Source organism: Oryctolagus cuniculus, chromosome 3 (genome assembly GCF_964237555.1).
Source record: "Oryctolagus cuniculus chromosome 3, mOryCun1.1, whole genome shotgun sequence".
NCBI lineage: Eukaryota > Metazoa > Chordata > Mammalia > Lagomorpha > Leporidae > Oryctolagus > Oryctolagus cuniculus.
In genome coordinates, this window is record NC_091434.1 from 136,446,007 (window position 1) to 136,470,187 (window position 24,181).

Genomic DNA, 24,181 nt, shown 5'->3' on the forward strand with positions numbered 1-24,181 from the left:
AAATTACTTCCACTTGTCTTCTCTGTTGGAGTAGTGAATCAGGGCTGCCACTGCGGTACAGTGGGTTCAGCCACTGCTTGCAACCACTGGCATCCCATATCAATTCAAGTCCCTGTTGCTCTGCTTCCAAACCAGCTCCCTGCTGATGTGCCTGGGAAGGCAGCAGAGGATGGCCCAGGTGCCTGGGCCCCTGCCATCCATGAGGGAGACCCAGATGGAGTTCCAGTCTCCTGGCTTCAGTTTGGCTCAACCCTGGCTGTTGTGGCCATTTGAGGGATGAACCAGCAGATGGAAGGTCTCTCTGTGTCTCTCCTGTCACTCTCCCTATCAAATAAATTTTTAAAAATATATCTAAAAATAGAGTAATTAAACCATTTCTCTGTGTCCCCCTGATGTTTACTGAGTTTTCATAAAACGGATATTTTAAATTTTTTATACAAGCATTTCACAATGTCACAATCGTAGGTGGTTGGTTTCTGGCACCTTATTGTGTTCTTTAGTTGAGCTGTGGTTCCCCGAGTTACTGATGCTTGTGGCATATGAAATCTTCCGCACATTGAAGTCTTACTCACTTTTTCCCCGTCTTCATCATCTTTGTGGTCATCCTTCCAGAAATTCTGAACCTTTCACTTATTTTCTCCGAGCCTGTGGACATTTCCAGCACTTCTGCGCTAGGGGGCGCCCTAAATAGCGGTTTATTGCAAATCTGCGGCCAGTTTGCCATCACTGCCTCAGTAATGCCTGTGCTCAAATCTACAGCTGGCAAGCCAATGAGAATAAACCAGAGTTGATGGGGGAGGGAGAGCATCAAAAAAGAATTGTCCATTCCTGCAAGCCTCTTCCCAGGGGCCAGAGCAGGCACAGATGCCCAGTTCTGTGGCCACCAACACCACAATAATATACCATACCCAAACCTCACAGCCTGCCCAGACAGTGCAGCATAGGGGCAGGGAGCAAGTCCACACTGCTTGGGGCCATCTGCTGCTGAGATGGACTCACAGTCTGAAGCCACTACAACTAGACACAAATGATGCTAGCGGGGATTTAAGTCTGACCCACTGGAAACACAGGACTGCACTTGACACCAAAGAAGAGCCAGAGGTTTCTCCACATGAGGTTCATGGTGATGCACACAGAAAAACCTTATCACCTCTGGGGTACAGACCTCTCCACCTGATGCTGGGACAAGTCTGGAAGTTTGACCTGTAGTCACTGGCCTGGGGACCATGAGGATCTGACCAAGACTGGGTTTTACCAGCCAGGCACCAAGTTCCAAGATACAATCCTGTGGTTCCTTGCTGCCTGCCCAAGGTTGGGAGAAGGGTGATGAAGGCAGCCCGATGGCCATCCAGGCTGGCACAAAGCTGAGTCACCTGCTCGGTCTTGGGGGTACACAGCAGGCCCATGCAAGAGTGATGGAAGTATGGACAGATGTGTTCCACAGGGGTAGACTTCCAAAGCCAGGGCAACTACAGAGATCTATCTGCCAGCACTGGCCTACAAGTCAGGGTCTTTGGGTTTTATCAGGCAGTGGGGTTCTCAGTGAGGGCAGGAGGCAAGGTCTTAAGTTCCCTTCCCTTCCGTACTCCCCTCCCCATCAGCTGGGGTCTTGCTCTACTGCTGTAGGCTGGAGGAAGGGTGGCAGAGTCAACTCCTTAGCTGCCTGGCTAAGGAAGGGCCAAAAACTGTCTGCTGTTATGAGCCCGTTACTAGATTTCAAGTTTAATTCCCTCCACTTCAGCTAAGCAAGGGGAAGGGTGCACCTCTCTCCACACGGAGATCCTGGGGAGGGGTGAGGAGTCAATATTTCCCCATCACTTTTTTTTCAATGCCAATACAATTTTCCTTGTTATACCAAAACCAGGGCCTGTATGGTCTCTCACCGGGCTCCTGAGAACTCCTGAAGGCCAACTGGTGTTCCTGTGGAGGTGGCCGCCAGATCATCACTCAGCCCCTTCCAAACTTACTCTCACATGGGTCAAAATACTACACGGAGTACGGATGTGGACACTTCCCAGAGCACGGAGCCTAACTAGTTGTCAGATCTGCAACCCAGACAATCAGATACAAGCAGTAACGTGCTAACCCCACTGACCTCTGAGGAAAGGGCCCCCTAGGAGAGGGGTTGAGGGGATGGTCACCTTCATTACATTTCCCAGCGCATCTGATACTTGTGTGACTGAAAATGGGTATAAATCTAAAAATAGAAAGTTAGTTAAAGGTTTTCAAAGAAACAGGAAGAGAAGTAAAAGAAAGAAGGCAAAGGGGAGAACAATTTTAGAAGCAGAATAGTTAAGAAATGGGCTTAAATGCAATACGAAGGCTGGTGCTTTTATCTACTCAGAATAGAAATGGAATATTCTTGGGTTCTAGAACAAAAGTGTCTAACAAAAATCATCATTTTCCATTGTTCGTTTCAATCTTGCACTTTGATAATGGCCCAAAATTGAAAAGTTTATTAGCCTGTCAAAAAAAATTTTTTTTAATTAACACAAAATAAAGATACGGAGAGGGGAAAATCAAAGTTTAACACTGGAGTGTTGTTTTAAGTTTTTTTTTTTCCCTTAAAAAAAAACTTTGCTCTTCATTGATGGAAAATTAAAGGGGCATGAATCACACAAGTGTTTGAAAATCTCAGTTTTATGAGCATCACTACCAAGTGTTTCACATCTAGCTTTTACCACTCCTTTCTTTCTAAGCTTCACACAACCCACACTACTTCACTAGCAGTCAAGTGAATTCTGGTTGGTTTCCAGGCCACACTTTAATGAGGAAAAACAAATCTACTTCAATCACAATACAGTACATTTGAGTATGATTATGTCAAACTTCACTTGGCATCAATATGGCCATTTGATAGCTACTTTAATAGAGAAATCTTTTAGGTACTTGTAAATTTTTTTCAAGTACTTAACAGGATCTTTTCAAAAACATCTATTACAGATGGGACTGAGGTCCCTCCAAAAAAGGACCTCTTCCACTACACTAGTGAGAACAAAGCCTCAAGCAGTTCTATATACTTCATGAAGTAAAGAGCCACTTACTGTGAGTTCTAATATGTTCAAGGACCATTTTCCATTTCCATTTCTGTGCATCTAATTACTATTTACACAACTGATTAATTGCTTTTTACAGAGCCAAATGGATAGTTCCTTAAAGTCTTTGCAACGATCTATATTGTTATAATTTTTTCATGTTTTTTAATCAGCCAAAATTTTATTTTTTTATAATAGATTCTTGACAGGCCACTGAAGAAATACAGCATTCAACTTGTTGCTTTTAATCTTTAAAAAGTGATACTAATTTTACCGTAGAAAGTTGAAACAACATAAACATGGAAAATTCTGCATTTTCCCAAATGTGTCATCATTAGGTAAAAATTCATCTAGGCAAGATAGTATTTATGCTTCCATTTTATTGTTTTAAGAATTAAACTGTCACCTCAGTAGTCTTAAGAGCAATATAATGAAACAAACATACATTTAATTTAGACTTATGTCCATCATAGCTTCAAAGGCTTCCCTGAAATAAGGCTGGGATTCACATCTTTTTCCTTAAGGAAAGAAACACTAACAGCAATTTTGTTATCCTTCTACCCACCCACCCTCATCCAAATAATTAACTGACGAATTCAAGTCTAACACCATTTAAAAATTTTGTCTGCTACAAGACATTCATCTGATCTGCTTCCCTGCATAATATTTATTCATTAAGCCTAACTGAAAATAGGTCATTTTTTAAAGCCTCTAAGAATTCTTTTAACGTGGAATTTTATCATGCCATTGATTTTTTTTTAATCCAATACATAGGCTAGGTGGTTTCTTACCACATTCAACTCTAGTAAATTTCAATAAAAGGAGAGCTCTTCTGAGAAGCTCTACAGTGAATTTAGCTATCTTCTCATTACATGAAGCAAAGAAAGGTCTGGATTTTTAACAGTAATATTTTTTACAGCTCCTTAACAGGGGCATGAAAAGGAATCAAGTGTGCACCAGTCCAAGTACCTACAGTAATATGACAGAAGCACTCACCATCAACCGTTCACACGACTTCACTCCCATGCTTCTAACAACACGGATTCTCACTAGAGATAGTGCATTAACACTGGACTCGCAAACTACTACGGGTGAAAAAATCACTCGCTTAACTTAAAAGAAAGAAATGTATTAGTTATTTTTGGCCAAAGCAGAAATGGCCATTTGTATTATTTCTAATCTCTGCTCTAAATTCAGAAAGGACTTTGCATCTGGATCATCCAGGATGAGAAAACTGCTTTGCCTGTACCTGACAGAATAAAATGGCAAATTAGCAATCAGTTTACCCTTTGTTGAAAAGAAATATGCCCTAAATTTATATACTACAATCTATCTAATAAATGATATCTGCATACTACACATTTCATGTTTATATTATGCACCATTTCAGGGGGGAGGAAAAACTTCACAGGGGTTGATTCAAAGGATATATAATAATATCCCAAGAATGTTGATTTATACACGAGTTCTGTAAAACTGTAAGTGGTCACCTTAGCTGGACTGTAACAAGCCCCTGTAATGTAAAAGCTGTCTCTAAAGGCACCTTAGAAAGCACTGAAATTCACAATTTAGTAATTACTTTTTTCTTCCCCAATACAAAATTATCTGGTAGTCTTCACCACTGACTCCATGCTAAAATGTTTCAAGTTCAGACTGTTTAACCAACAAAAGGACTAGAAAATAATAGTTGTTTAAATGTCAAGTTAGAGGGAAAAAAACTCTTATCACACAGCAATGAAACCTGAGCAAATGCAAGTTTGTGGTTACAAGAAAATGTCCTTCATTAATACATTATTCAAATCCTCCATAGCATTCAAATTGTAGATTAAAATCCAGTAATCAAGAGCCCACTTAACACAGGATCAAACTCTACTATGAAATGAGGAACTATACATAAAGCCTATTTAACCCTAGATATTTAGCTTAAGAAAATGAACAGAGAACACATTTCATCTAAATAATACCATTTAAACAGTTCTATAAAATGATCTAACTGGAGAGTACTAAGTGTGGTGCATCATGTGATTCCAATCATTCAGTAAGAAGCATTCATGAGTAACAGCCTCCCCCACCAGCTTGGGCCTGTAGAGCTGACACTCTGGCCCTAGCTTTCCAAAGAATTAGTAATGCCTTTTAATATCACAAACATATCTCAGTACTAGAACTCCAATGTTTGTCTGGTGCTTCTGAGGCTGCCTCAAATGGAAAGGCATCCAAGTGAAGTGCATTACATATTTCGATACCTCAAAATTTCAGTGCCTAAAATGTGAAATATTTCTCTATCATTTAACAGTCTGCCTTACAGCAAATTCTAATAGATTTTTACTTTCAGGATTTTATTGTAACTTTGGGAAATTAGTGGTAAAACATATGGTTTTTAAAAACAGTATGTGGCTGCACTTAAATTCACATAAAAATAGTATTTTTACAACCATATTGAAATTTAATCCTTTTACACAGGTTAACAAAATGTATCACAAGGAAAACTAAACATTGGGTTTAACAAAAGCAGTACTTTTGAAAGTGAAACAATGCAAATTTTTTTCAAATTTTTTACAAATGGTCACCTCTGGGTCAATTTACCACACTCGGGGAACAAAGATGTTAAAATACAGCTATGCTCAACTGAGCCACTTATTTGTACTATAGTATAGTACTTGAAATCAATCCTAAGGTCAAGATTTAAAACCATTTCAAGAGACCAGACCCTATGTGTTTTATAGCCTCAGTAAGAGGTACTGTTCCTTCCCCAAAAAGTCAGAGCTTAATTAAAAGATTAACTATACATAAGTTTTTTTTTTCCTTATTGTTATCTTCAGTTCAGAATACTATTATCATTGGTAATACGGTCTGTATCTTGTCTGATCTGGATGATGTGGTCCAGGAAGTGGGGTTTGAGAAGGCGGACCCTGCATTCGTGGAGGAGGAGGCGGCCCTCTTGGTGCAGGCCATATACCAGGACTCATTCCCCCCGGCTGTGTAAATGGAGGACTCAGAGTTCCTTGATCTTCAGTGAACTGGGGTAAAGAGTTAGGATTGTAATGGTGAGGAGGGGGAGCAGTTACAGGCGGGCCACCATGCTGAGGTGGGGGAGGTCCTGGAGGAGGATGGTTCATATAAGGTGGCATCTGGGCAATAATATGTCCAGGGGGAGGGGTAATTGGTGGTGGAGCAGAGGTCATTGGTGGAGGTGGAGCTTGGCTATATACCAAGTGAGGAGTACCTGCGGCCTGGGGAGGATGTGGCATTGGATGGCTTATTGGTGGTGGAGGAGGTGGGGGTGGTGCGTAATGTTGCTGTGGAGGCATAATATGATGCGGGTGCGATACCACTGGTTGACCCTGATATTCAGGATGATGGTGAGCAGGTGCTGGGGCAGGAGGTGGTGGTTCTCTAGCACCTGAACTTGAGTCATCCTGAATAGGGACAGTTATTAAATTGCTGTGTTTTCTTGTTGAAATACGAAAGGTTTCCTGACTGACCGAACGAGGTGGAGGTGGAGCCATGGACAATTCTGCTGGAGGAGCACGGATATCCTCGTGAGGCTGATTATAGTGCTCGTGGGGCACATGCTGCAAAGGAGGTGGTGGCATCATGATGTGCTGCTTTGGCGGGATATGGCTCATGTGGTGCTTGTCTGGTGGCATTATAAAGCGGTCAGGGATCTCAGCTGGTGGTGGGGCAATAGGAGGATGAACATTTTCCAGTGAAGCTCGAGTAACAGGTTTTCCAGCTCTCATATGGCGATGGTTGATATGAGCCTGTAAGTCTCTTTGCGACAAATACGTTCTCTTGCACCCTTGAACAATGCTACACATGAAGAGAGAACCTCGTGTGCACTGCTCAATTCGCTGCACAGGATCACTACAGCTAAATCAGAAGGGGAAAAAATTTTGATTTACTAAAAAAAAAAATGGTTTTTAAAGTGCATATTTTAAAATATGGCAAAAGTTCACAATTAAACGTTACAGGTACTCTTAGCGAGCCTTTAGCCTTCTTCACTTTGTTGTCTTATCTAGAGTATCAGCATTTCTGTCAACCTTAGAAATCTTAACACGAGATTACATTTAAAATATTCATCAGAGTATGTTTTTAAGAGACCTTATTCTTTTTGAGATCTAGAATTTATCTAATTTCCTCAAACAACTCTATGCTTCACATCCACTGGCAAAAAGATCATGGAAAGACAAAGCAAAGGATCTCATTTATAATCCTAGAATTCAAACTTGTATAGTGTTATTGAGCAATAGTGTTTGTTGAACAAACAATATTAAGTGGAAGACACTAAGTGGAAGATGTTGCAAAAACTACAATAGGTAAGATGATCCTAACAACCAAGGTTCATAAACAAATCTTGACTACCAAGAATCTTTTCAGTTTTTCTGCACTGTCCAACAAATTTACTACTAAAAATTAGTAGTTTCCTGCCATTGTAGATTGGGAGCACTAAATTCAACTTAACATTTTCTTAAGACTCATGGTCAGGGCCAGTGCTGTGGCAGAGTATGTTAGGCCTCCGCCTGCGATGCCAGCATCCCATAGTGGTGCTGGTTTAAGTCCCAGCTGCTCCACTTCCAATCCAGCTCTCTGCTGTGGCCTGGGAAAGCGGTGGAAGATGGCCCAAGTGCTTGGACCCCTGGAAGAAAACTGGAAGAAGCTCCTGATTGACCCAACTCTGGCCACTGCAGCCATTTTGGGAATGAACTAGCAGATGGAAGACTCTATCTCTCCCTCTGTCTGTACCTCTGCCTCTCAAATCAATAAATCTTTTTTTTTTATAAGATTTTTTTAAAGTTACACAGAGAAAGGGAGAGACAGAGAGATCTTCCATCCTTTGGTTCACTCACTTAATCAACCCCAAAGGCAGGAGCTGGGCTGGTTCTGAAGCCAGGAGCTTCTTCCAGATCTCCCACATTGGTTAAGGGGCCTAAGCACTTGGGCCACTCTCTGCAGCTTTTCCCAGGCACACTAGCAGGGAGCTGGATCAGAAGTGGAGCAGCCAAAGAATCACATTGGCACCTGAATGGGATGCTGGCGCTGCAGGTAGTAGCTTTACCTGCTACCACAGCACTGGCCCCCATTTATTTTATTTTTGCCTTTCAAGTTTTCTTGACATAGTGGAAAGAGGACTCAACTAGAAATTCGAAGATCTGGGATGTAGAATGGGTTCTATAACTTATCTACTCTAGGTAACTCACAAGGTTTTTGTATGATTTCACCTTAAAAAGTAGTCTTAAGATCAAATTAAACAGCGAAAGTTTTTAATCAAATTAAGCACTATGTATGTATAGATAAAAGTTTTTATCATGAAATATGTTGTCATTTGATACCACATTAAATAGATCTGTACTCTTGATTTTGAGTTATATCTATGAATCTGACATGCCTTCTGACTAGTATGCTTCCCTTTGGTGTCCATTTGACATGCCTTTTTCTGTTTGTTTTTGATTCACTGTACATACCTAAGTATCTACACATGAACAGGATGAGAGGTACATTCTTTTTGGGTGCTGCTTAACAGAAGTAGTGGTACTGGCATCGTGGCATAGTGTGTATAGCGTCATCTGGGACACTGGCATCCCATATGGGTGCCAGCTTGTGTCCCAGCTGCTCCACTTTAGATTCAGCTCCCTATGAATGGCCTGGGAAAAGCAGCAGAAGATGGCCCAAGTGTTTGGGCCCTTGCACCCACATAGGAAACCCAGATGAAGCTCCTGGCTTCAGCCTGGCCCAGCCCTGTCCATTGCAGCTATCTGGGGAATCAATCAGTGGATGGAAGATCTCACTGTCTCTTCCTCTCTCTTTTGTAACTCTTGCAACTAAACATATAAATATTTAAATAAGTAAATGCAGTAGGATGTAATATTCACGTTAATTCTGGTTGCCATTTCATTTGCCGATCTAAATCTGTTTATCCAAAAAAGCATCTGTCCTAAAATGGCTAAGAATCACACAAAGCAAGGTGCTTCCTGGAATGACATTTAGTACCCTGAAAACTAAATTTCCTTTTAAACATTAACACATTTATATCATGGTCTTCAAAAAAGTCCATAGAAAACAAATATTATGAAAAAGCTATACGTGGATTTCAAATATTTTTTGCACCAAAATAAATTTATCTTTTAATACCATTTTCCATGAAGTTTTTCAGTTACTCTCATATAAAAAGAAGACATTTTAATGTCTACTACACAGTGTTTAATTCTGATATCTTTTAACCCAATGAAGCAATCACTACTAGATTTTTTTAAATATATTTAGCTGAAAGGCAGAGAAATAGAAAAACAGGAAAAACACCTACCAACTGGTTCCCTCACTAAATATCTGCAAACACCGGAGTTGAAACTGAGAGCCAAGAACTCACCAGGTCTCCCAAACGGATGGCAGGAACCCAATTACCTGGGTCATCACCATTGCCATCATGGTCTACATTAGAAGGAAGCTGGAATCAGAAGCACAGCTGGGAATGAAACCCAGGAGCTCAAATATGAGATGTGGACATCTTACAGCCTAGCCAAACCTGCCCCTACAATGTAACTTAAAGTGAATGTACACTATGTTGGAAAATTAGCCTTCTGAGAAAATACCCAAAACCAAGTAGTAAATACTTTTTCTGAGTTACAATTCTACAGAATATTCTTTGAATCTCACATTACAGATTTTATAATCAGTTACTTTAAAAAGCTGGGAAAAGGGGTCAACATGCAACGCAGTGGGTTAAAGCCCAGGCCTGAAGCCCCGGCCTCCTATGTGGGTGCCGGTTCGAGTTCCAACTGCTTCTCTTCTGATCCAGCTCTCTGCTATGGCCTGGGAAAGCAGTAGAAGACGGCTCAAGTCCTTAGGGCCCTGCACCCACCAAGGGAAACCTGGAAGAAGCTCCTGGCTCCTAGCTTTGGATTGGCCCAGCTCTGGCAGTAGCGGCCATCTGGAGTGAGCCAGCAGATGAAAGACCTCTCTCTTTCTCTCTCTGTCTCTTTGTAACTTTGCCTTTCAAATAAATAAATAAATATTAAAAAAAAAAAAAAAAAAAAAAAAAAGCTGGGAAGAATAAGCCAAAGAGAATTAGTTGTCACTGAGTGGGTCAATGATTCATCCCTTTCTCTCCTAATGATGCTAATTTCCTACACACAAAAGGGAATCATCTGGAGCCAGCTCCATGGAGTAGCAAGTAAAGCCACAGCCTGCGGGGCCAGCATCCCATATGGGCACCATTTCAAGTCCCAGCTGGTCCATTTCAAATCCAGCTCTCTGCTATGGCCTGGGAAAGCAGTAGAAGATGGCCCAAGTGCTTGGGCCTAAGTCTTTGGGCCCCTGCACCCACGTGGGGGACCCAGAAAAAGCTCCTGGCTCTTGGCTTTGGATCAGCCCAGCTCTGACTGATACGGCCATCTGGGGAATGAAACAGCAACGGAAGATCTCTCTCTCTCTCTTTGCCTCTGCCTCTGTGTAACTTTATTTTTCAAATAAATCAATAAATCTCTCTCACACATACACATACACACAAAAGGAATCATCCCTCACAACTATTCATAGCTTTGTTATCAACCAAGACTACAAATCTTGGGGTAACTTTAAGCACAGGTTATAAGGAATCTAAGAGGACTATGGCTATTCCAAGCAAGCTTCATTGTATTTCTGAAGTCATTAACAGGGAGCTCTAAATTGAAATAAAAACTCCTACTTTATTTTGGTTCCTTCAAGACATCCCCAGATAGCTATAACTCATTACTTTCTTGAGTCTATGTCATGAGGGTATTGTAACATATACTCAAGACAGAATCAGATTTGAATATACTAAGAGCTTATACTTAAATTTGCTTACTACATGCCTAGATAGATACTCCTAAAAATACACCAGAGGGGTAGATACTATTATCAGCCCTATTTTACAAAGAAGAAACAGCCTATGTCATATAGCTAATAGACAGCAGAAGACAGATTATAAAACCAAGCGTATTTGTTATAAATCAATACCATACTATCTCTAATGTCCCATCAAAAAAATTTAGAATAACAGCATGTGATTTATAATACTACTTGTAATTCTACAATGGCAAGTAGGCTTCATCATTTTAACCAATATGAATTGACAACAGTTACACCCAGGTCTATCTTAAGGAGGCTAATAACAACTCTGGGCTCATAGAGGAAGATTGGCCATGACTACACATTTGATTGCCTGCCTGTTTTAAAACATACTCTGATTTTCGACCCAGCTCATAATGATTATATTACAAACTAAACTGTTTTTAAAAAGATGGGGGCAGCCACTAAGTTGGCAGGTACTAATGCCATCTTACATATTAAAATGATATTCTGTAACTAATCATATAGATAGGATTGTCAAAGGGGTCACATAAATAAGACCAAATGTCTGCTAATAATAATAGATAGAATTAAAAAGAAGAGAATGATCCAATATTGGAATCAGGTCACACAGTGGACTCATAGAATGACAAATGCCCTAAATAACTCTCTCCTCAGAATCAGCCCTTAAGGCATTCAGATCTGGCTGAAAAGCTCCATGAGAACATTTCAGGCATAGAAAGCCAAGACACCGTGGCAAAAAATGATCTACACGAAGGATCTCTGTGAGATCCCAGTGGAAAGAAGGGGCCATCAAAGAAGGAGTACTTTTCTCTGAAAGGAGGAGAGAACTTCCATTTTGCTTATGGCCCTGTCTAAATACTGACAGAGTTTGTGGACTCAAAAGGCTTCCATAGCCTTGGCAGTTCATGACAAGAGCCTCAGGTGATTGCTGACATCATAAATAAGAGTGTCAATTGTTAAATCAACAACAGGAGTCACTGTGCACTTGCTCCCCATGTAGGAACTCTGTCCTTAATGAGCTGTACTATGAGAATGAATGGTAAAACTTGTCTTCAAACAGTACTTTATACTTTTGTGTGTCTGTGTGGGTGCAAACTGTTGAAATTTTTACTTAGAGTTGGTCTTCTGGATATAAAGATAATTAAAAATAAATCTTAATGGGGGCCAGCATTGTGGCACAGTACGTTAGTCCTCCACCTGCGGCGCCAGCATCCCTTATGGGCACCAGTTCTAGTCCTGGCTGCTCCTCTTCCAATCGAGCTCTCTGCTATAGCCTGGGAAAGCAGTGGAAGATGACCCAAATGCTTGGGACCCTGCACCCGCGTAGGAGACCCGAAAGAAGCTCCTGGCTTCGGATCGGCACAGCTCCGGCCGTTGTGGCCATTTGGGGAGTGAACCAACGGAAGGAAGACCTTTCTCTGTCTCTCCCTCTCACTGTCTGTAACTCTACCTCTCAAATGAATAAATAAAATCTTTAAAGTAAATAAATAAATCTTAATGAAGAATGGGATGGGAGAGGGAGTAGGAGGTGGAACGGTTTAGGGGTGGGAAGGCAGCTACAGGGGGAGGAACCACTATATTCCAAAATCTATACCTATTTAATTTATATTTATTAAATAAAAGCTCTCTTTAAAAAAAAAAAAAAAAAAAGATGGGAGTAGGTGTTTGGTCTAGCAAGTAAGATGCCAGTTAAGACAACTGCTTGCAATGCCTACATTCTGTACTGGAGTGCCTGGGTTTGAGTCCTGACTCTGCCCCCAGATACAGCTTCCTGCTAGTGTACACCCTGGAAGGCAGCAGGTGAAGTAGCTGCCCCTGTCATCTACACAGGAGACCTGGACTGAATTCCAAGCTATCAGCTTTGGCCTCAGCCTCAGTCACTGGAGGCATTCTGAAAGGGAACTAGTAGATGGGAGCTCTGTCTCAGAAAGACAGAAAGGAGAAAGAAACGTTTTTATAAAGAAATAATAAAAATTATCTTCTTACCCTGGACACATCTTATCTCCCTTTTTTTCATGTAAAATAGCACAGTCATAACAAAAAACATGCTTGCATGGAATCTGCAAACAAAGACATTATAATTAAGCATACTAGAACAACTTAGATTTTATTTCCACACAAAAGATCAATAAGCATAATCACCTACAGCTAGAAGGCACTGAGCTTTTAAAAAGAACATTTATTAAGTGCTACTTATTCAAAAGTAAAAATTAATCTTTGGCCTCCTTCCTAATAAATGAATACAATGTACACTTGTCTTTGGGAGCAACTTACCCTGTAAGTTTCACCATTGATCCCTATCCTATACGTTAAAAGCTCCTGACAACAACATTATAATCATGTTTAACCTTACCCTATTTCTCCTGAAACTATTCTAAAGAGGTAAAAATAACTAGTATCTCCTATATTTAACTAGCATTTCTTCCTGGCTTAGATTAGTGAACTCAAAAAAATCTAACAATCAGATCACAGTAAAATGATGCAAGAACCACACTGTAAAGCCAACAGCCCATTATTGTTACTTTGCTATGATACAGAGCAAAGCAATAGTGCATAATCCGTGCCCTCTATCATCACAGATATGAGTACAACAGAATCCAATCTTTTTTTCAAACACAAATGCAAAGCTATCTTTTTAGAGCGAGGACATGATAAAGTTACTATAAAATTACAGTTAGGGGTGTAAAAATATTTTTTAATAATCAGAATTCAATTTTTAGAAATTAAAAATATTATTTATGTATTTTATATAAAAAATAGTGAACTTCAGAAATGAATAACTAATGTTATTCTAGTCTGTTAAAAAAAATCAGAGGCCAGGGGCCAGTGCCGTAGCACGGTAGGTTAATCCTCCACGTGCAGCGCCAACATCCCACACGGGCGCCAGTTGGAGTTCTGGCTGCTCCTCTTCCAGTCCAGCTCTCTGCTGTGGCCTGGAAAGGCAGTGGAGGATGGCCCAAGTGCTTGGACCCCTGCACCCGCATGGGGAACCCAGAAGAAGCACCTGGCTCCTGGCTTCAGATTGGCACAGCTCCAGCCATTGCGGGAACCAACGGAAGGAAGACCTTTCTGTCTCCCTCTCACTGTCTGTAACCCTACCTCTCAAATAAATAAATAAAATTAAAAAAAAAAAATTGGAGGCCAGAGCTGTGACACAACAGGCTAAGCCTCCACCTGCAGTGCCAGCATCCCATACGGGCACCAGTTTGTGTCCTGGCTGCTCCTCTTCCAATCCAGCTCTCTGCTATGGCCTGGGAAAGCAGCAGCAGAAGGCCGAAGTGCTTGGGCCCCTGCACCCACGTGGGAGAACCAGAAGATGCTCCTGGCTCCTGGCTTCAGATTGTTCCAGCTCCAGCTGTTTTGGTCACTGGGGGAGTGAACCAGCAGATGAGGATTTTTCTGTCTCTCCCTCTCTTTCAAATTAATAAATAAAATCTTAAAAAAAATCTTTCCTTAAAAAAGTATAATAAATATAAACTGGTGTCACGCATACCAAGTACTTCTCTTAGCTAGTTCATATTTATTTAAATTAAAATGTCACAAACTCAGTCATTAGATAATGATTAACTGTATCTACTTAATACATTTCAGAATTCTACCTGGACACAAATGCACGCATTTACAAACAGTATTTAATTTAATTATGCTTACCATTCGTCCATAGATTTTAATAGGTAATCCACACTTGTCACAGAAGTGAACTGGTGTATCATCCTTTTCACCTAAGATGTTTATCTGTTGAAATGACATAATTAAATTCCCTTAATCCTAAAAACTGCATCTATAACACAATGCTAAACACTCTATCAATAGTAAATGGTTGGTACTTTATAAAAGTTGTTAAAAACAACTAGAAATAAAGGTTTCTTGGTATAATCCCCACATATTCACCAGCATTAGCTGTGCCACCGTTAGTTTACATTTTTAAATAGTTAAGAGTTATCAATCACATTTGACCTCACTGAAAATGATTTCAAATTATTTTTGGGAATAGTCAAAGTAGGGCACTCATTATAAACAAATGATGTTTGTGTTAAAAGTCATAACATTAACAAAAGCTTGTAAAAGATACCCCTTATATATTCTACACTGTTCTAATACCACATTTTAAGTACTTAATACCAATTTTATTGGTCTAATGAAAGTTTTCGTTTTTAATCGTACCTGAAAGTCCCAAAAAAGGTGTCCAGGAAACCTTCGCTGATTTCCAAACAGTTCACCCCCTTTACAGTCATACCGTTCCTCTTCATTATAATCAAATCCTTCTGAGAAAACAAAATGTTACTCATTAACTTCAAACCTCAAATTTCATTTGAGAAGTATACACACAGGACAAAGTAGGCCTATTCACTGGAAAGCCCACCTGATGACTTTCAAAGCTCCTCTAAGAACAAAATAATGAAGACTAGTTTAAAATATCAACTAGAAGTAAAACTGGTGATTACCTGACCAACTCTAATACTTCATAATTGAGACTATTACAGTATGGAGATCCACAATAATGTAACATATTAAGGTCAGCAGCAGGACCAGGAACAGATCTCAGATCTCTTGACACCTATTCAAGTGCTTCTATCAATTCAACAGACTATCTTTAGTCTAAAACCTCAAGATTACCATTATCATCATTTGTTGCACAAAATTTTAATGACATTGACCATCACTTATTCTAATCTATCTACAAATATGGTATGCTGCAAGAGACTGATTTTATTGTAAAAATAATGAAAACAAAGAATTCTGCGGATTTTCTTATTACTTAGTAAATTATACTTTCCCTTCACCTCTAATCTGAGCATGATTTTGGAACATCAACAAATTCATTCTTCACCCTTTCATTTTAAAACTTCTTCCTGGTTAATCCCCAATCAGCAGGAGCCATATGATATTTACAAGTATCCTGTCCTACACTGCATATATCAACATTAATAAACTTAAGACCAGTTGAAGATCAAGTTGGCTCAATTTCTCTGGTCTCATTAAAAAGTTGGTGGCAATTTTCTCATTTTACACAAAAGAACAGAAAACCGGTGAACAGTCTGATGAGAATTCTAGGTAGAATCCAATTACCTAAAGTAAAGCTGAGAAGACAAATATATCTCTCCAAGGTGCCAGGCTTGTCACGACTCTTTTGGCCCTAGAACTGGTAAACAGAGTAGCCAAAGCACACAGCTTCAACTTTACCCACATGGCTAACTTACAGTACCTGTGCAGGTAGATAGACACACACACACAGACAATAGTGATGCAAGAATTTTTTGAAGTTGATAAGAGATATTCCAATATACTGCTATTTAACTACTTCCAATATAGATGTACAGTTCAAAGTAAAGTTGATCTTATAAATTACACCTGAGTGTACCTACAGTCTTATATGGCCCATTCCTTATCAAAGGTGGTGTCATCCACAATTCAAAGTAAGAAAAATTGTCAATTCTTCAAATGCAGAAAATTATGGAGATCAACAGCCAAATAAATGAAGAGCACATTATAATTTTTCAGAGTAGTTCAACCTGTATTCTTCTCATTAAACTAAATATCCATAGAGATGTACTAACACCCAAAACTCCATATTTTGATCAATCCCTAGGGAAAAAAATAATTTTCTTTTACTCCAAACAGGTTAAGTCTAAAGTATTCAATGATTGTCTTCAGCCTCAAGTTGCTCTATTAAGAGAGAAAGGAGTAAGAGTAGTTCCCTCTAAAAAAAAGCCATGACCCTGAGAAGAGGAGGAAAACAACTTAGAGAAAAGAGGTAGCAGGGAGAATTTTTAGCTTTTCCTGCATTACAAGAATGTACTTGTACATCACTATAAGTTCATGAAAATACTTTGAAAGACCAGAAAACAGACTTTAATACTTTTAGAACTTTAATATACAATAATGGTGGGTTTTCTATGCAGCAAGGAAAAGATTATTCAATGATTGGGACAATGACAAGCTGTTTTGGAGGAAAAAACAGAAAGCCAGATCCCACTTTTGGCTTTTTTAAATAACCACATACGTATTCTTAAAAGATCCAAAGCAGAGGTCAGCAAATTCTTCTGTAAAAAGCCAGGCAATAAATCCTCTCAGCTCTGTGAGCCACATGGTCCATAACCACAAACACTCAGCTCTACCACTACTGTATGAGAGCAGCCACAGACAATACTGAAATGAATGGGCATGGCTGTTTTGCAATAAAACTTTATAAAAACAGGACCAGATTTGCCCCACAGGTCATAGTTTGTACTGACAGATGAGAGGAAAACCAGTTTATATGCACAGAATAGGGGAAGGCCTTTCTAAAACTGTCATAAATCCAGGAAGTCATAACAACAAACACTGGATATCTGACTGCATAGAATGTTTAACCTCTCTACAATAAAAAATTTATAGACAAAATTCAAAAGGCAAATGGGGAATATACACAATATATTAAAAAGGGTCAATTTCATTAATTTAAAAAGAACTCAAAAATCAAGAGAAACAGCCAAACAGAAAAATGGGGAAAGGATATGAACAGAAAGATCCTAAGCAAAAGACCAATATTATGAAAAGATACTCAACCTCAACCATGATTAGAGAATTGTAAATCAAAATCAAAATGTTTAAAGGTTAATAGTACCCAAAACTGGTGTGGAGAAGTATAAACAAATATACCTTTTTTGAAGAATAATTACAAAGTTTTTAAAAGTCTATGGTGTGGCCACTGTGATGCAGGAGGGGGTTAAACTGCTGCTTGTGTCACCCACACAGGTTTGTGTCTCTGGCTCCTCTGCTTCTGATATATCTTCCTGTTAATGCATCTGGGAAAATGGCAGATGATGCCCCAAGTACTTGGGTCTCTGCTACCACTTGGGAGACCCCAGATGGAGGTCCCAGCTTCTGGCCTGACCCAGCCCTAGCTACTGCACACTTCTGGGGAGTGAATAAGCAGATAGAATACATTTACCTCTCACTCCCACACTCTGCCTTTCAAATAAATAAATAAATGTCCAAATTTGTACAAAGTGCAAATTCTACACAAAGATATTTGCTCCAACGTTCTTAGAACTCCAGAAAAATTTTTAAATAAATTGTAGTTTAGCCATAATGAAGTACCTAAACCTATTCCTGCAAATGAAGTTATCTCTGTATATGCTAACACAAAATCTCAAATGCATACGGTTTTAAGAAGCAGTTATATACAAAACATTTTAAAGACAGTTATACAAAATAAATGTTTTTTTTAAAAAGGCATTTTTACACAAAAATTAATATTTCTGTATAAATAGTCTTTTTTAAATTATTTATCTATTTGAAAGGCAAAGTTATAGAGATTCCACCCATTGATTCACTTCCCAAATGGCCACATTAGGGAGCCTAGAACTCCACCCTGGTCTCCCACATGGGTACCAGGAGCCCAAGTACCTGGGCCATCTTCCGCTGTTTTCTCAGATGCCTCATCAGGGAGATGGATTGGAAGTGGAGCAGTGGGGACTTGCAATGCTAGAAGCTAAAAAAGTCTTAATAGGGATTATCTTTGAAGAAATGGATTGTGAGAAGAGAAAGACATTTACTTTTAGTGTCATGTTTTCTGCAATACTGTTTAGATTGGGGGGGGGGGGGACAATGTTACTGCCAACAACAAAAGAAAACAAATCAAAAGTATTTATACAGGGAGAAAAAAGCAAAACATGCCAAAACAGAAGTCAACAAAAAGGCTGAAGAAAGAGTACAGAAGGTAAAGTTTAAAAAAAGAAGTGGCGGCCGGCGCTGCGGCTCACTAGGCTAATCCTCCGCCTTGCGGCGCCGGCACACCGGGTTCTAGTCCCGGTAGGGGCGCCGGATTCTGTCCCGGTCGCCCCTCTTCCAGGCCAGCCCTCTGCTGTGGCCAGGGAGTGCAGTGGAGGATGGCCCAGGTGCTTGGGCCCTGCACCCCATGGGAGACCAGGAAAAGCACCTGGCTCCTGGCTCCTGCCATTGGATCAGCACGGTGCGCCGGCCGCCGGCCGCGGCGGCCATTGGAGGGTGAACCAACGGCAAAGGAAGACCTTTCTCTCTGTCTCTCTCTCTCTCACTGTCCATTCTGCCTGTCAAAAAAATTAAAAAAAAAATTAAAAAAAAAAAAAAAGAAGTGGCTATACTAAGTCAACAAAATCACAGGGACTCCTTTAGTGCAATCAGATAAACCAGAAGGGCTGTTAGACCTAGCAGTTTAAACAAATTACCTTCCTCACCAGGTGCAGCCTTTGCAGGCATCCTGTTTATAGTCCTTTGAGTTCGAGGTGCAGGTTTAGCTTTGTTGGCTTGTTTGGAAATGAGCTTTATAGGAATTCGTCTTCGAACATCAAGACCACCCAGCGATCCAGAACTATTAGTGCCTTGTAACTCATTGTCTGTTAAGGGAAAAAAAAGTCATAATTTCCTTTAGCTTTTTAGACTCTTCTGCCACAATACAACGTACCAAACACTATCAAGGCTTAGAGACCTGGGTTCTGATTTTACACATTGTATTAACCACTAATTTTCTCTATTTTGGATAAAGCTATGCTTTTTTTTTAACCCTTTTTGATATAGGGAGCCCCTGAAAATAAAAGTTACATAACCTGAACAATAAAATTTTCATTCTAGAGGAGTTCACAGAAACACAAACCCTCCATAAACCCAAGGAAAGAACCTCTGTCTTGAAGTAAAAAGATTTGAGAGGAGAAAAGTATCAAAACCACCTTGCTTCTCTGACTGATCTCAAGCATGCAAAGCAAGCACTCAAGAACTTTAGAAAACTAAAAGGGAAACACAAAACTAACAGCGACAAAAGCAAAAGTAAGTAATGAATCTAAAAATGGAAGCTAGTTTCAAGGAAGGTGATTATTTCCTGAAGTGTAGAAAGCATTCAAGAACACAGCAAAAATTCTTATAGCACTGAGTAACACAAACATGTTAAAATGTATTTGTGCTGTAACATTTCTAGGGATATATATGGGACTGAGTTACTCTTAGTATTGAATGGGAAATTATAATTTTAGGAGGGAGCAAGCTTTCTGGACTTCAACTAGGTCTAAACAAGTGACAGTTTTTTATTAAATGACTTGTCACTTCCTGAAGTCTCTGCTTGCGTTTTACCCATGAAATAAATTCCCATGTTCCTTGACCAATAGGAGCATCAGTCACGGAACCAACTCCATGGTAAGCATTAAGTGTTGCCTTTTTTCAGGTACATAAAAAGATACAATACAGGAAAGAAAAAAAAAAGTTGCTGTAGACAGATAACAGTTTAACACTGCCCATCAGATACTAAAAAGTTTCTTAATGGTTTTGCCTTTGTGAGTGATGAAAATACCAACACCTATTACTTTTACTTTTTCCCACCACCCTGAACACCAACGTTGCCTCCCACTTTCAAAAGCCTGCTGTCGCTTTTAACACTTTGCTGTTTGCCTCACACAGTACACGTTCATAAAGCATTTTGTAGTGAACAACAACACTCTTGGTTTAAGAATCAGAACATTCACACAACTTCCCTTTTGGAATACAGTAACAGAATATAGGAAGCCCATGACAACAGAAAGTCTGGGTAGTTCTCAGAAAGTGAAAACTAAGGATAATCGACCATTCAAGGTGAATCCATCTTAAACAGGAACACTACTTTTACATCATAAAAAGATTTAGGACTTTATCTTGAAGGAGCCATGAATATTTCAGAGTTTGTTACTTTTACAAAGTGCTAATTCAAGGAATGTAGTTCAAGGAATGAATCAATTGTTAACTAGGAATCTCTGGGAGTAATTTTTCCTGAAAAATTCCATTAGAACACTTTAACTTGACATTTGAGCTTTTCAGCATGATCATTAAATGGGCCATTTTCGTATAATATTCAAGGTGACATCTATTGTCCAGTGGACTTCTTAATCCTTTGATATTAAAACAATCCTTTTGAGATGCCTATGTCTTCAATTAACTGGCACTTCTTTTGCCAATAGCTTTCTTTTCTGATTCAAACGGTGATCAAATTCTTGTTTAGGGGCTTTATGAAGTTTCATCTTTTGCAAGGCTGGTAATTTTGTCTCAATCAACTTGATACTATCTTCTGACATGAAACATCAATGACATTTATTCATGAAGAAATATAAATAGTGTTAAGTAGAAGAGAGATCTGAATAGGAATTACTTTTTTAGTGGTCAGCTCTTCAGCTATTATTTTAAAATGACTACTTCTTCAGGCAGCTCAAACACTAGAACAAATACCCTCTTATTTAATACACCCACCCATACTACAATTTCCTAAAGTAATACACTGCACCGTGGCAGGGACTTGACTCTCAGATGAGAAATACTTTACAAAATTTCCATGCTGGATACTCAACTATCAAAATCTTTTTTGAGTTTCAACTCTACAAAACTTCCAGGCACTGGAGTTCCTGAGAGCCTGCTTCTAGGCTGGTCTTCTGTATAGTCACTCTCAAGGGACTTCACCCATCCATCCACCTCAGGAGTTAAAGGTACTAATCCTCAAATAGCTGTTTTCGGTGGAAATCTTCCCTCTGACCTACTGACATTCCTCTTCCTGTGTCTCATACACATCTCATACTTAGCAAACCAAAATCAAACTTTTGTTCGCAAATTCCCGTGTCCCTCCTTTTAAAAAAACAAAGTTGTTTTCCCCAACTCTGTTAACAGGCACTACCAAGCGACTCAGCCAGAAGCTGAGGCACTTCTCCTTTCTCTCAGATACCTCCAAAATCAATCCACCCGTTCAAGTTCAAGTTCCACCACAAAAATGTCCATTCCATCTGCCTGTTCCTCTTAGTTTCGCTAACCCAATCCTGCAGGCGTGCTGCAGTCCCCTTCTAACCGTGCTATCTTCTATTATTCTCCCTCCTTCTCTCACACTACTCTATATCTATCCGCTTACACGAAAAATCAGATCTTTCCCACGGATTTCAAAGTCCGGAACAACGCAGCCTCTGCCTTCCCTTCCAATCTCACCTCGGGGGCTCTTTTTCCCCTCTTGTTAACCAGGCAACCCCGGAGGCCCTTCCGCTTTTCCTCCCGCTGGAAATGCTCTCCTTCCTCCACGGCTGGATCCTTCTCACACACCAGATCCCAGCGTAAACGCTCCCTCGCCAGAGAGACCCTCTCCGGGCTCCACGGCACCCGCTTATTTACTTCCAAAGCACTCAAGAGGGTGTAAATATTGTTTAAAACAACAACTATTTTGTCTACCTTCCCCACTAGGATAGATCTTCATGAGAAGAGGGTCTCCGTCTCCAGACCAGCAGGTGTCTCTAAGCATCTGACAATACATAAACAACCGCGCGCGCGCACACAGAGACACAATTATACACTTAAGTAGACGGCTGATGACTGCGGGCATCCAATCGGTGCGTTAAGGCAAGAAAATGCCTTTTCCCCGCTACTTGTGATCACGTCGGTATCCGCAACGGAGCACTTACTAACGCCAAGTGCACTCATTCAACATCCCAAACCCAAGAGAAAGCCAAAGGCAAAAAAAAAAAAAAAAAAAAAAAAAACTTAAACAAAGGGTGGAGCCACTCTTACTTGGAGAAAGGGATGAGAACGCCTTGGCTTTAAGAGCTCCTTTGCAAATGCCCCTAAATGATGCTGAGCAAGGGCCACAGCCCAGGCGCGGGCCATGTTACGGGCTCCGACTGTGATCCCGAAAACTACATCCGACTCCCTTCGGTAACGCCTAGTCCACGAAGGAGCAGAGCGACAATACCGGCAGGAGGTGGCCGCGGCAGCACCCGCCCAAAGCTGCCAGAGACAGCAGGAAGTCTCCAAGCCACCCTCGCCCATCCAGTCCCAACGTAATGAGGCGAATCCAACTCCGGGACTGGCGCTAGCCGCCCGAGCCCCATAACGCAGGGCCGAGCAGCAAGCCTGAGAAAGAAGGGGGAAAAAGCCAGCACGCTTCCCTCCCCACCAAGCCGGAGCCGCCCGCAGTGCCGACGCGGAGCTCAGCAGAACAAGAGGCTGCTGCCGGTACCGAGGATGTAGGTACCACACGGGAAGGGTAGGCCGGGGAGCAGCAGGGCCCCGCCGGGCCCGGGAAGGGGTCTGTGGGGTTTGTTTCCCACCGCCACCCTCCACTGCTAGGGGGCGAGAGGAATCCCTTTCGCCCGCCGGACGACCAGTCCCAGGCCGGCCAAGGGGGCATGAAACAGGGACCCCCACTGCCTCCGCCTCCTTACCAGTGTGATCCATGATTCGGCTCGCGGGGCACAGTGGGAGCGGAAGTCGGCCGCGCCGGAGTCGCAGCGAGCGCGTGCGCGCTGCCTTCCGGGCCCGCGGGGCGGAAGTGCGAGCAGGTAGCCCAGGCTCTGGCCTGCAGGGACTTCCTTCTCTCGCCTCCCTCTACCGCGCTCCGGTGAGGAGGCCGGGCATAGTACGGGGAGAGCTCCGCTGCCGAGGGTGCCAAGGCTTCCCCTCGCGTGTGCCTCTACAGGAAGTGGCCTTTAAGTGTGGAAACAGGACAGCGACGGGGCCGAGGCTCGGGGGCGGGGAGTGGGAACGGTAATAGGTGAAGGCGGAAGCTCGCGGCAGGTGAGGCGGCGGCCCGCCCCCCCGTGCAGCGAGGCCTTCTGGGGCTTGTAGTGCGCGGGGGACGTGGAGTCGGCCGGGCCCACCGCGCAGTCTCGGCCGTTGGGCCGGCCCCACCCCGGCGGGCGGAGTAACGGTTTGGAATCCCCCACCCCACCCCTCCCACTCCATGCCCCGGTTCCGCAGCGGCGGTCGGTGTCCCGCACCGGGTGTGGACCCAGTGTAAACAGTGGCGCTCCGCTGGGAGGTGTTCCTGGGCTTGGCTGAGCCGCGTGAAGCTCCCAGCCGGAGAGAAAGGCCGTGCTGATTGTCTGCACTGTGTGCTTCGTCGTGCGGAGCTACCCGAGAACCTATGCCGCACGCCCTGGGTATACTGCCCGCCCCGTCCCCGCCTCTTTAAGTTTGAAGCACACTCGGGATGCTGGACTACGGCTCGTTTTCCGGGGCAAACGCTTGTGGCACTAGGGAGCCCTGGAGCAGCTCCCCCGAGGGCCGGACGAAGGCGCCACCGCCTGGGCTAGGGACACCGGCCGCGCCGGGCACAGTGGCGCTCCAGGGGAGAGACAAACGCAGGGAGATGCAGAGCGCGCCAGGGCCTGGCCGGCAGGGAGAGATCAAAAGAGGAAAGGCTTCCAACGAGGAAGGGAGAGTTACCCCAACAGGCGGTACCTAGTTCCAGTTCCCGGTCCCAGGGGTTTGGGCTTGCTGCCTTCATCTTCCTCAGCCACAACCAGGCAGTGGCAAGGGGGCGATTCGCGGACCAGGCTCACCGGTGGCCGCCCCTGTCTCCA

The 24,181-nt window shown here is 41.9% G+C and overlaps 1 protein-coding gene across 11 annotated transcripts; it reads right to left on the minus strand.

The window, feature by feature from the left end:
• Positions 1–4,791: 4,791 nt before the first annotated feature.
• CBLL1 (Cbl proto-oncogene like 1) lies at positions 4,792–23,539 on the minus strand. 11 transcript variants are annotated; one of them, XM_070071147.1, is made up of 6 exons: positions 23,042–23,539; positions 19,067–19,225; positions 15,030–15,127; positions 14,517–14,600; positions 12,852–12,925; positions 4,792–6,905 (listed from the first exon to the last, which is right to left on the minus strand). In XM_070071147.1, exons 1-6 carry the CDS (start codon positions 23,052–23,054, stop codon positions 5,870–5,872), a joined length of 1,464 nt encoding a protein of 487 aa, XP_069927248.1. In that variant the 5' UTR covers positions 23,055–23,539; the 3' UTR covers positions 4,792–5,869. The 11 variants fall into 11 exon arrangements, with proteins under 11 accessions (XP_069927248.1, XP_051704778.1, XP_051704777.1 ...); XM_051848818.2 differs by having other exon boundaries at positions 15,030–15,130; XM_051848817.2 differs by having other exon boundaries at positions 19,058–19,225.
• Between the last annotated feature and the right edge of the window lie 642 nt (positions 23,540–24,181).